Here is a 13,103-nt window from a genome sequence, read left to right as displayed (position 1 = left end):
ACCAAAAAAAAAAAAAAAAAAACCCCACAATAACATATCACTACACACTTATTAGAATGGCTAAAATGAAAATGACAACACCACCAAATGCTGGCAAGGATGCAGAACAATTGAAATTCTCTTATGCTGTTGATGGGAATGCATAGTACAGGCACTCTGAGAAACAGTTTGGTAGTTTCTTATGAAGTTAAACATATACCTACCATATATCCCAGCAATCCCACTCCTGGATATTTACTTTAAAGAAATGAAAACTATGTTCACATAAAAACCTGTACACAGATGTTTATAGTAGTTCTATTCATAACTGCCAAAAACTGGAAACAAATTAATGAGAGGGGACAAACTAGTGAAACATACCACAACTCGGATGAACCTGAAAGCCAAAACCAATCTCAAAAGGTTACATACTGTATGATTCCACTTATATGACATTCTCAGGAAGACAACACTATAGTAACCAAGAAGAGATCAGTGATTGCCAAAGTATGGGGTGAGGAAGAGGTGACTGTAAGAGACAACATGAGGAAGTTTTGGGGGGGAGTAGAGCTGTTCTGTATCCTGATTGTGGTAGGTGGCTACAGAAATCTATACATGCGTTAAAATGCATAAAAATACACCCACAAAGTGCAGAATAGTGTGGATATTAGGATGATCCCTTTGTGTCTTCAACATCCTTTAAAGGATATTTCTGTAACATAGAAACTTACGTGCTGATATGTCTATATATTTTTTGCAGTTCAGAATTAAAAGAAACCGTTAGAAATGGTTCCCTTTTTCAGTGGGAGAAGAGACTTGTATCTTTCTACTATTTGAATTATGAGTCATTTTTGTACTCTTCTTTATATTTTTTCTTAAACTTTTTATTTTGTTCTGTTTGCTGCTTACCATGGAGCACTTCTCCAGTACTTCCTCCTGGAACTTCAGAAATCGCTCCTGAACCTCAGCTTCATTGAGGAAAAAGGCAAGGAAGTGAGTGAAGGGCTGCTTTCTTCTAAAAGTGAGCAAAAGAACATCAATCCGAGTTCGGGCTGAAATTACACCACTTCGATGCTGGCCAGTGATCACTGTAAGCAAAAAAAAAAAAAGGCAAATATTAAAATGCTCAAGGACCACCAAATGGTTGTAAAATAGGTGACCTCTTGAAACTGTCAGCTCTAGAGAATAAAACTGTCATGAATGTGTACATAATTCTGAACAGGGGACAGTAGCAAGGGTAAGAAAGCTGTTAATGAATTCAGTCTAAGCAGAATGAGGTTTAAAAACAGAATAACCTCAAGGCCATCTGATGAAGTAGAGAAATGAGTTCAAAAGCTACAAGCAATCCCTCATACCTTGCTGGTGTGAATGTAAAATGGTACAGCTGCTATGGAAAAGTTTGGCAGTTCTTTGAAAAGGTACACAGAAAAATACCATGTGACCCAGGAATTCACTCCTGGATAGAAACTCAAAGGAAGTAAAAACAGGTGTTCAAAGAAAAAACCTGTACAGGGACTTCCCTGGTGGCACAGCAGTTAAGAATCCATCTGCCAATGCAGGGGACACGGGTTCGAGCCCTGGTTTAGGAAGATCCCACATGCCACAGAGCAACTAAGCCTGTGCACCACAACTAATAAGCCTGTGCTCTAGAGCCCTTGAACCACAACTACTGAGCCTGCGTGCCACAACTACTGAAGCCCATGTGCCTAGAGACCATGCTCTGCAACAAGAGAAGCCACTGCAATGAGAAGCCCACACACCTCAATGAAGAGTAGCCCCCACTCGCTGCAACTAGAGAAAGACTGTGCACAGCAACGAAGACACAATGCAGCCAAAAATAAATTAATTAATTTTTAAAACCTGTACAAATGTTCATAGCAGCTCTGTTCACGAGAGCCAAAAGGTGGAAAAACACAAATGTCCATTAACCAATAAAGGAATACATAACATGTGGTATTTCCATACACTGAAATACTACTCAGCCAAAAAAAGAGGAGTGAAGTATTGATACACGCAAAAACATAGATCAATCCTGAAAACATTATGCTAAGTTAAAGATGCCAGACACAAAGGCCACGTATTCTATGTTTCCACATATAGTAAATACCTAAACAGACAAATTCAGAGAGTCAGAAAGCAGATTAGTGGTAGCCAAGAGCTGGGGAGTAGTGAGGAATGGAGAGCGATTGCTTAATGGGTATGGGGTTTTCTTTTTGGGTGATAAAATGTTCTGGAACTAGACAGTGGTGAAGGTTGCACAACACTGTAAATATATTAAATGCCACTGAATTCAACACTTTAAAGTGGTCTAAATGGTAAATTTTACGTTGTATACATTCTACCATTTAAAAAAAGAACAATATATCACACAGAAATTAAAATAACAATAAAAAATTAAGAACAAAAAGAGTGGAGCTTTCTGTCATGTAAATTTTACCTCAATTTTTAAAAATACTGTGGCAGAATTTTTAGTGATTCACTATAGTAAAAGAGCAGAAGAGAGTCTACTACAGTATATACAATCCTACCCTAACTGTATGAAAATATAAGGTTAAAGTAAAAGTTTTATCTATATCTGTATTGTATGTATGAATATCAAATTTCCACGCCTTGGTATAATTTGGTCTTCTTTGGTCTGGGCTGTCTTTACACATATGTAAACGAAAATAGGGGGAAAAGCCACAAAGCCTTAACACCACTGTCTGCAAAGAAAAAAAATCATTTAGGGATTACACAACCTCTGTTTAAGCAGAGATTAAACTTCTAGGTTCCAGAACTGGCAGTGCTTGGTCCAAAACAGAAACTAAGGAAAGGTGCAGAAGATAGGAACAATGAACAAAACTGGCATTTTAACAGACTATTTATTAAAGAGGAAAGGACAGACTCCTGAACATAAAATATTGAAGTATTAACTCTAATAATAGCAAAATGTGCTATGTACTTTCAAGACCACAAAGCTTGTTCCTTCCAAGCAACTGCAGAAGTTAGGACAAACAAATGGAATTATTTCTTTAATACTTCCCATTAAAGCACCTGAAACTTTCTAAAGAACAACCTATCTATTTCTTAATAAGAATGAAATTATCACACCCATTTTGTTGTAGAGAAACAAGATGGAAATTTCTAAGAAAAGAAGTAAACTATGAATGAATTAATTAACAGAAAGCCTAAAAACTGTTTGCCTAAGTAAAAAATTGACATAAGTAATAACCAAAAAATGTAAGAAGCTGAGATATGATATTTTCTAATGACGTTATTGATATTTTCAAATAGGATACTTTGAGAATCCAAAAGACTCAGATGCCCAGTGAAGGGAAGTATCCTAGCAGGCATTCAAATAATGTGCTATAGAAATACTGACAAAGGAGGATTCAATGGTAAACTGGGACAAAATTAAAGGAAAGTAGAAATTATAATTATTTCTGCAAGAGACAAAATATGGTGAGAAAATAAAAGGAAAAGGGATGGAGGAGATGGAAGCTTAAAATTCATGTTTATGTTTTATTTCTGTAAAAATTTAGTACAATATGCTAAATCTATTATTTTCCATTAAGAAGGTGGTTCAGTAGAGAATAAGACTAATAAGACATTTTCATTTTTTAACATAGAAAACTGAAAAGGGCACTTCAAAGGTGCTCAGGCTGATTTCCAGAAAAAGATTCAAAGTTGAGCAAACAATTACTAAAAAGCAAATATGATGAGGTTAGAAATATTCTAAAATATTAGAATATTATATCTGAGAGGACCAGAATTTACATGGCATGGGTCTAAAGACTACAATAAGGGATACAGAGAAAGAAAACAATTAAAGGCATTGATGTGAAACTTTAAAAAAAACCAATTGCCTAACTACAATGACAACAACACTTTAAAAGCATCTTCTTACATCCCATTGCCTGAGACTTCAAAACAAGACTAGACCAGATCCTTATCTAGAGGACAAATTAAAACCTACTAAATCATTTTCTTCTCTAGTTTCTCTAATTTAGAAGAGGCAAAAGAAAATAACTAATTACAGCATATACCACACCAATGCACTGGCAGTCGTGATTTCACATTACAACCCAATTTACTGCAAGCAATAAATTTGATTTTTCTATATACTTTACTTCCCTACAAGACCAATAAGCCAGTTTATCCTCTTCTTTTTCAGTTAAATTAGTTCCACTAAATTCTTACTTTTAATGATTAGTCACACTTATTTTTCACACTTAAATATTTGTGCTTTCTAAGTCAAAATGGAATCTTAACAACCTGTCTAACCTTTTCTGGAGAAGTTTTGGAATGACTCCAGTATCTTAAAATGGCTAAGGTCTCTACATTTATAGCATGTTATAATTTTTACCAAAATAAAAATTATTATCCATCTGTTGCTATATGCATAGAAAAAATGCAGAACAGATTCAACTATTAACAGCAATTATGGCTGAGGTTCATAACACAAGAGACTTCCCTTTATACTTTATATATAATTGCTACAAGTTTTTGTTTTTGAAAGCATGTATTAATTTTTAAATCAGGAAATAAAAATAAGCTTTAATGCAATTAATAAAATTACTTCAATATTTGTAACTTGAACTTTAACACTTAAGGAAAGACCCAAGTTTTTTTAACTGTAATTCTAAATATTTATTTCAGTGAGAGTCCTTCAAAAATGTCATTAGGGACTTCCCTGGTGGCACAGTGGTTAAGAATCCACCTGCCAATGCAGGGGACACAGGTTCGAGCCCTGGTCCAGGAAGATCCCACATGCCACGAAGCAACTAAGCCCGTGCGCCACAACTACCGAGCCTGTGCTCTAGAGCCCATGAGCCACAACTACTGAGCCCACGTGCCACAACTACTGAAGCCCGCGTGCCTAGAGCCCGTGCTCCACAACAAGAGAAGTCACTGCAACGAGAAGCCCGCGCACCGCAACGAAGAGTAGCCCCTGCTGCTCACTGCAACTAGAGAAAAGCCCGTATGCAGCAACGAAGACCCAACGCAGCCAAAAATAAATTAATTAATAAATTAATTAATTTTTTTAAAATGTCACTAAAGTCCTAAAGCTAAAGTTTGCTGAAGTTACCAAGGGGCTGGGGAAAATTCTAGCACTTCATTGTCCAAAACAGGAGCCCACACGCAGCTAGTTAAATTAAAAGTTAAATGAATTAGAATGAAGCAGTATTCAAAATTCAGTTCCTCAGTCACACTAGCCACATTTCAAGTAATCACAGTCCCGTGTGGCTAGTGGCTCCTGTACTGGACAGTGCAGATACACAACATTTTCACAATCACAGAAAGTTCTCCTGGACAGCACTGCTCTAAAGTCAACTGCTACTTATCTGCCACAGTGATTATTCTCACACAGCACAAAATGAAAAGAGTACTTATTATTTTTTTCTCCTAAAACTTAATACAACCTATGAGTGATTATGGAAAATGGGTTATTGGAGGCTGCTGCACTTATTCGACATTGAAGAAGTCCTACTGCTTTAGGATGAGTTTTTTAAAATTCTGTCCCTCCAGTGCCTCTCACTCAAAGCCACTTTACAACACAAGCCTATGCCCTTGGTTCACATTGTTGCTTTAGTACAGACACTTTCTGACGTGATTTCTATTGCTAAACTACTCTTCCTCACCTGACCAGTTATTTGAATCAGGTTGTTGTTTTAATTATTACTCTTACTATTTCCTTCCTAGTCTACAAAGCAAGATAAAAACAAGAGAACAATATGGAAAGGTCTGAACTTTATTTCAAATTTGCTGATCCCACTGGTTTTCTCTAATTCTAACTTGAAATAATTCACAACTTCATTTCAAGCTACTGAAGCATGAAAGAAATCTTCTCGTCCACAACAAAATCTGGAAGCTTTATTCCATCAGTGCGTGGTGAAGTATAAAATTAAGGCCCAGGTACTCAATCAAGATAAGGTTGTATGACTACATCTTTCTTCATTTGGGAGACTGACACTTATATAAAAAGGCCAATCGCTACAGAACCACATAAAGAATATAGTCACCAAACACCTCAGTTGGGTCACATTATTCCATACACACACACAAGTGATTCCAAATATAACATATATATTGGGTCTCACCAATTTCTCCTTCTTGTCCAGGCTTAGGAATGCTTATGGAAGTTTTGGTCTCCACTTCTAGTTTCTTCCTAGTGTCGCCCCTCTTTCCAACTATATGCCTATAATATAAAGAAAATTAATTAACGTAAATCAAAATGTTCAAGAATAAAGAACTCCATCATGTTTAAATCATATGTGGCCAGACACTCCCTCATAGAAAGGTGCTTCAGTAAAAAATCAGTATCTGTAGGGGAAATTACAGATCATACAGCTTTATAGAACATACCGCATTACACTCATTGGCAAAATGATATCCTACAGCCAATTCAACCACACAGAAAGAATAACTATGCTCAATGCCTGCTTGCTTCTCAAAACTATATTCAGAGACTCCCCTGGTGGTGCAGTGGTTAAGAATCCGCCTGCCAATGCAGGGGACACGGGTTTGGGCCCTGGTCCAGGAAGATCCCATATGCCGCGGAGCAACCAAGCCTGTGCACCACAACTAATGAGCCTGGGCTCTAGAGCCCGCGAGCCACAACTAATGAAGCCCACACGCCACAACTACCAAAGCCCACGTGCCTAGAGCCCATGCTCCACAACAAGAGAAGCCACCGCAACGAAAAGTAGCCCCCGCTCGCCACAACTAGAGAAAGCCCACGCACATCAACAAAGACCTAACACAGCCATAAATAAATAAATAAATAAATAACTATATTCAAAACGTGGGTCTGCAGTTCAGTGAAAGGAAAGCTGGCACAGTCTCACAGGGCACTTGACTGGGTCTATAGTTTGAAGGGGGAAAACCTTGTTCTCTTAGAGAGCAAATTAACTACATTATGAGTTCATCCTAAGGGAATTATCCTTGATTAATTAAATAAAGGTAAAGAGCTTAGCAAAGAGCAGGGTTCACCAGTCAGGACAGAATCAAGCAAAGAGAGTAAAGAGGTAATCCTCAGGTTGAATTCAAACACATAGGCATGTTTTGTTTGGGAGATTTCACCTAAAAATTGGGAAATTTTACCTAAAAATATAGATTTCTAAGTTCTTTTGAAAAATTGGGAGATCTGACTACTCATGGCAAAAATAGGCTGGAATGTGAGCGTGTTCCTAAAAATGGAATATGAGCTCATCACAAACCCTGGCCCTCCCTACTGTCGTTCACTGACTGCACCTCAATCATCTGCTGGCTCATTAGCATTACTTGTCTGGGCCTCCTAGCATAAATAATTCTGACAATCCAAGGTTATCTTCTGAAACCCATAGTAATTAGATGTGTTAAAGCAAATGAGACTACCGGATCCCAGGAGAAAAGTTTCAGAGTCTATAAGGCACTAAGAGACCATCACAGGACCATAAAGTTAAGAGATAAAACTTCCTCATCAACAGTATTTCAGCTTCTATGATTTCAATTACAGTATCCAACAGCACGGGTGACTATGTCTAAAACTCTGCATTTGTTTTTTACATGGGGCTAACCAAGCCCGGTTATTTCCATTAAGATTTACGGCAGTAAGCCAGTTTTTTATAAAACAGGATGTTTAGAAGAGGACGAGAACTCCACAGTTTCAATGTGGTTTTTCTCTGTGTTGGGCTAGGGACTGTGCAGCACCAACTCCATCAGGCCTTTGCCTTTCCAGGCCTTATCAACAAGGGGAGCTTTCAACCAGGCTCCTGTTTGTTAGCACATGGCTAGTGGACAAACTTACCCTAAGTAGTTGGCTCAAAGTGTTATTAATAGTCCAGGCACCTTAGGGAAGTGGTTGAGGTTAAAGACGCTTTAGAATCAAACCTTGGGCAAGTCATTTAACCACTCTAAGCCTATTTCCTCACTTATAAAAATGGAGTGAATAATACCTAAGCAACATAAGTTTGCTTTAAGGATTAAATGTGATCATATATAAAAGGGCTTCCTAGTGACTGACACATAGCTCAGTGCAGCCCATGTCATCCTCATTAAGCCCATGACGGCATCCTTCCAGTTAAGAGTACCAGACCCAAAAGAGGTTTACATGGAAAGTCTAAAACACTCACAATAAAAGATATGCAGTGAAAGGGTGACTCCTTTATTGAATATGTAAGTGGAAATTCCTGCCAGATCAAGTGGTTCTCAATCTTGGCTACACACTGGAATCACCTGGGGGGCTACAAAAACTAATGATGCCTGGGTTCAGCTCCCAGAGATTTGGACTCAGCTGGTCTGGGGTGCACCTAGGTATCAGGAATTTTTAAAGCTCCCCAGGAGCTTTAAATGTGCACCTGAAGTTGAGAACCACAGTATTAGATCCAGTCCGTGGACACGTGTATCACCATTAGGCTTTGATTATAAATTACTTTGGTTAAAGTAATCTCTTCCTTGATCCAAATAACCTTACATAAATGATTCATAAGAAAGAAATCTTCCTTGTATGACAATTGTTTCTCAATAAGACAGGAAGGGAGGGAGGGAGGAAGGAGTCTTCCTAGTAAATACTGTCTATTAATTAGGATTTAGCAGAACCAATACCTCATCTAAATTGCAAGTCATCTGGAACAAAATGAGTACTTAGAATATAAAGAATTCAAAAGGTCATCAAGTTAGAATCAGATATTTAAGGAATCTTTACACACCTTACCAGTAGCAAATATATACATTAAGGAAGACATGTTGCATTGATTTTATCAGGAACCTGAGCCACAACTTTCTAAAATCATGTTTCTTAGAAGAAAATGTCACCGAACCTGAGAGAAAAGTGAGCTGTCAGGATTAACATTTGGTTTCGCATTCAGCCACATTCCATAAGAATTTCATCCTTAATAGGTGTTTCAGGAGATTCTCAAGCTTGACAAAAATGAAACTACTTGCCTCTTGGAGCTTAAAGGTATATGATTCCATATTTGTAGATCTCCTCTCATAGAGGATCAAGGACAGACTTTATTCATCTGGTACAACACAGAAAAAAAATCTATGACTTCCCAGACCCGCCTATCTCCAGAGGCACAAGCCCAAAAGAAGCCAGTCAGCCACATAAGCTAACTGTATTAGTGGTTAATAAGAGACAGAATGTGGTCCATCATGCAAGCAAGCAAGCACAGACTGAAGTGATGGCAAAGCTTCCAAGCAATTTACATATAACGATAACTCTGGAAAAAGCACATCAGTATTTGACAAGCATTGGAGAATAACAGGACACATTCCTACCTTCAAGAAGCTTCCCATCTAGTGGGAAAAATATCAAATAGCACACAAATAAATATAAACATAAGACTGAGAAATGCAACAAAGGAAAAGTAGAGGGTGTTATGAAAACATATAGTAGGGTAATCAATGTGGCGGTGGGGATGTCGGTGTCAAAGCAAGCTTCCCTAAGGAAGGAGAATAAAACTAGCTAAGGAACAGGAGAGATTAAAAGGCAAAGGGGGGCTTCCCAGGTGGCGCAGTGGTTGAGAGTCCGCCTGCCGATGCAGGGGACGCGGGTTCGTGCCCCGGTCCGGGAAGATCACACATGCCGCGGAGCGGCTGGGCCCGTGAGCCATGGCCACTGAGCCTGCGCGTCTGGAGCCTGTGCTCCGCAACGGGAGAGGCCACAGCAGTGAGAGGCCCGCGTACCGCAAAAAATAAAAAAAAAATAAAATAAAAAAAAGGCAAAGGGAACAGCATATGCCAAGGCTCAAAGGCAGGAAGGAACACGGCACATGTGAAGAACTGAAGAAAACCAGTTAAGCTTAAGTGCGAAGCCAGGGAAACAGTGATGTGAACTGAGACTGAAAAATCAAGGCTGGCTAACTCATGTTCAAGATTTTGGCCACTGCTCTAATGGAAGAGAATTCCATCTTCAGAGGAAGGATGTTAATGGATTTCAAGCAAAGGTAGTAAAATAATCAGGTTTGCCTTTTAAAAAGATCATTCCACCCTCAATGTGAAGAACTGATTGGAAGAGAGAGCAAGAATCAATGTGGAGAGACCAGTAAGTAGGCTACTTGAAGTAATTCACAGACAAGGCAGCAGGGTGGCTGTAAAGAAAGAGAGAAGTAGATTCAAAAGATATTTAAGAAGCAAAATCAACAGGACTTGGTGACACATGTGAAATGATGAAACTGATCTACAATCAGTCCTTAGAAATTCTAGGACATTAAACACTAAACCATTTTATCACTAGTAATCAAGCATTGCAATAAGTGTGAAAAAGAGAAGAATCCACTTCCTGCTATGTTTCCTAGAAATGCCTTCCCATGAAGCTGCCGGGGGCCTCACTCACTTGTAGAGCAGGCTGGGGGCCTTCACAGTACACCGGAAACCTTGCGGGGTCTGCACCACCTCATAGGCTTCACAGGACTCTTCTGCACACTCCACGAGACCTGTAGAGAAATGGTAACATCTCGCTCAGAGCTGCTGCTCTATGGACAACAGTCTGCTTTCTCACCAGCTGTCCAACCACTCTCAAGGTTTAAAAAAAGCAATACACACACAAAAAAAACAGTCATACACTTTACACTACAGAACACTGCTCTGATATTCCTTCTGACCTGCTCTTAGAAGAAAAATAAAGAATAAAAAACATATGACTATTTTAAATCTTCCAATCTTGGAACCGTGGAAAAGGAGTATTTACATATCACTATTTAACTGTTTTCTCCCAGAAAGCTAAGACAGTAAAATTTTTTGTACTGTTTTTTCTTTTGGAGATGTGTTTCATGTAACATAAAACTCATCCTCTTAAAATGTACAACTCAGGCTTCCCTGGTGGCGCAGTGGTTGAGAGTCCGCCTGCCGATGCAGGGGACACAAGTTCGTGCCCCAGTCCGGGAAGATCCCACATGCCGCGAAGCGGCTGGGCCTGTGAGCCGTGGCCGCTGAGCCTGCGCGTCCGGAGCCTGTGCTCCGCAACGGGAGAGGCCACAACAATGAAAGGCCCGCGTACCAAAAAAAAAAAAAAAAAAAAAAATGTACAACTCAGTGGTTTTTAGTATTAAAACACAAAATCACTTCAGTGAATGAGGTAGGAGTGATACTGGAGAACTTACTCCATACAGCCAAGACAAAGAGAAAGGAGGAGGGTGAAATAAAGGAGCTCAAGGCCCCAAGGCAAAAGGGAAACAGCAGGGAGGACCAAGGGGAAGACTATTCCCCAAGGCTTAGGGCCTAATGGAAAAGCTTACAAACCAAAAGGAAAAGGAAGCAGAGAACCTGAAAGGCCCTATTTGTGCATTAAACCCAAGTCCAAGTTAATCAGCCTGAAAATATTGCCCATCTCAACAGTTTAGTTTACTTCTTAAAAATTATCCCTATTTTAGGTAGTAATAATGTTGGTTGTGTATTTGAAACTGCCTGTATATGACTGCAAAGAAGAAAAGAAAAATTACAACACAACAATAATAATAACAACAGCTAACACTGGGCACATGTTCATTTATTTCAATAATTTATAGAAATTACTTCATAGCTTTACAGATAAAAGAACTTCATTTTGCCACAGATTATTAATGGTTAATATTAATAGTTAACTAAAATTACCCCATATTACATTTAAGCCTCTGCACAAAGATGAGACACAACCTGATGTATGAACTGAGAACACCTCATCAAACTCACTCATCTGTCCCCTCAGACGTCAACACAAAGGGAGCTATAAGAGGCCAAACATCTCAAATTTCAGTGCTCGCACAGAAATACACTGAAACAAAAAATTGCTTCTACAATACGAAGAACATTTTACTTCTAATCTGACCAAAGATCAACCAGGATTACCTTGATAACAGTCATCATCTTCGTCTTCATGTTGATAAGTCTGCTCTTGGATGGGATTCTTCCTGTAAACCCGTCCACCAATTCTTATAAGCTGTGGACGCAGAACTTCCATGATACTTTCTCCAAACAACAGTCCTGTGGAATACTGAAAAATAAACCATCACCTTACCTTTTGTTTTAATCATAAATAAAACCCTACCTCTATTATGTGGATCTTTATGTAGGCCTAAAAGGACATAATTGGGCATCAGTTCACAGTACATCCTAAGCAAATGCAGCATTGCTTCCACTAGATTTCCCCTATCTAGAAGCTGTTTTAAATCAATTGCTGCATTTTCCACTACACTACTCCACTCCTGGCACACTCTAGATAGTAATTTGTAAGCTATTCAGCATTCCCCCCAAAAATGATTAAAAGATACTGAGCCCATCCATGACTTTGAAAGAGAAACTAGAGATCTCTTCATTACTTTAACCTAAAGAGAGTAAAATGCAACCTTCTGTGCTTATCTAAACATTTGCAAAGTGTCTTACCCTCACTATTTAGCACGACCTTTAAGAGAATTAGGGATACTTAAAACACTTATCCTCAAGGGGAGGACAAAAAAACCCCTAAATTCTTTTAGAGGTGCTAGAAATATATACCCAACAATTAGATCCAGTTGCCTATCAAAACAAAGTTAAAATATGACTTAACCAACATGGTTCTCTAAACCAACACATTGCTGAGGGGAGGAATCCGATTTCCGTAGGTAACTGCTCAAAAACTGTACATCACTCACAAAGAAGCCAAGTTTCCAGTCACCATTTAATGAATCACTAATTTAGGAAACAAAGGCTCCTTACGGGTTAGCTGTGGTTATGTTTAACCAGTGTTTCTACCACGTATGTTAGATGGTCTTGAAGCCCAAAATAACTTAAGAGTTCCCCCCCGCCAAAATCAATCCTTACTAAATACACTAATGCTCAATCCAATCTCAGCAAGTAAATCACTTTAATTGGTAATCTGCTTAGAGAACCAAGAGGAGATTTCGTGTTGTGAGAAATAACAATATAAAAGGAAAACAGACTTGAATGTCCGAAGAGGGGGCATAATTAGCAATAGTTTAATGACATTATACCCTAGTGCCCAATTTCCCAGGACCTCTCACACACAAAAAAAAACTCTCCACAGAAACAGACTTTAGGGCTTCCAGGGCTTCCCTGGTGGCGCAGTGTTTAAGAGTCCGCCTGCCGATGCAGGGGACGCGGGTTCTTGCCCCGGTCCGCGGCGGGCCCCTTGAGCCATGGCCGCTGGGCCTGCGCGTCCGGAGCCTGTGCTCCGCAGCGGGAGAGGC

General features: G+C 39.1%; 1 protein-coding gene across 1 annotated transcript in view; it reads right to left on the bottom strand.

The window, feature by feature from the left end:
• Positions 1-13,103, bottom strand: part of ASCC1 (activating signal cointegrator 1 complex subunit 1) — a 98,707-nt gene that overhangs the window by 84,675 nt on the left and 929 nt on the right. Inside the window, exons 2-5 of the mRNA XM_007454681.1 lie at positions 11,767-11,911; positions 10,277-10,376; positions 6,060-6,157; positions 889-1,067 (exon numbers count right to left, since the gene is read on the bottom strand). Coding sequence (XP_007454743.1) covers positions 889-1,067; positions 6,060-6,157; positions 10,277-10,376; positions 11,767-11,878 — 489 coding nt within the window. The 5' untranslated portion in view covers positions 11,879-11,911. The remainder of the gene's footprint in view (positions 1-888; positions 1,068-6,059; positions 6,158-10,276; positions 10,377-11,766; positions 11,912-13,103) is intronic.

The sequence above is a fragment of the Lipotes vexillifer genome, unplaced genomic scaffold (assembly GCF_000442215.2).
Source record: "Lipotes vexillifer unplaced genomic scaffold, Lipotes_vexillifer_v1.1 scaffold205, whole genome shotgun sequence".
NCBI classification, from domain to species: domain Eukaryota; kingdom Metazoa; phylum Chordata; class Mammalia; order Artiodactyla; family Lipotidae; genus Lipotes; species Lipotes vexillifer.
The sequence above is the reverse complement of the archived record's forward strand: the minus strand, read 5'-3'. Positions and strand labels throughout refer to the sequence as shown.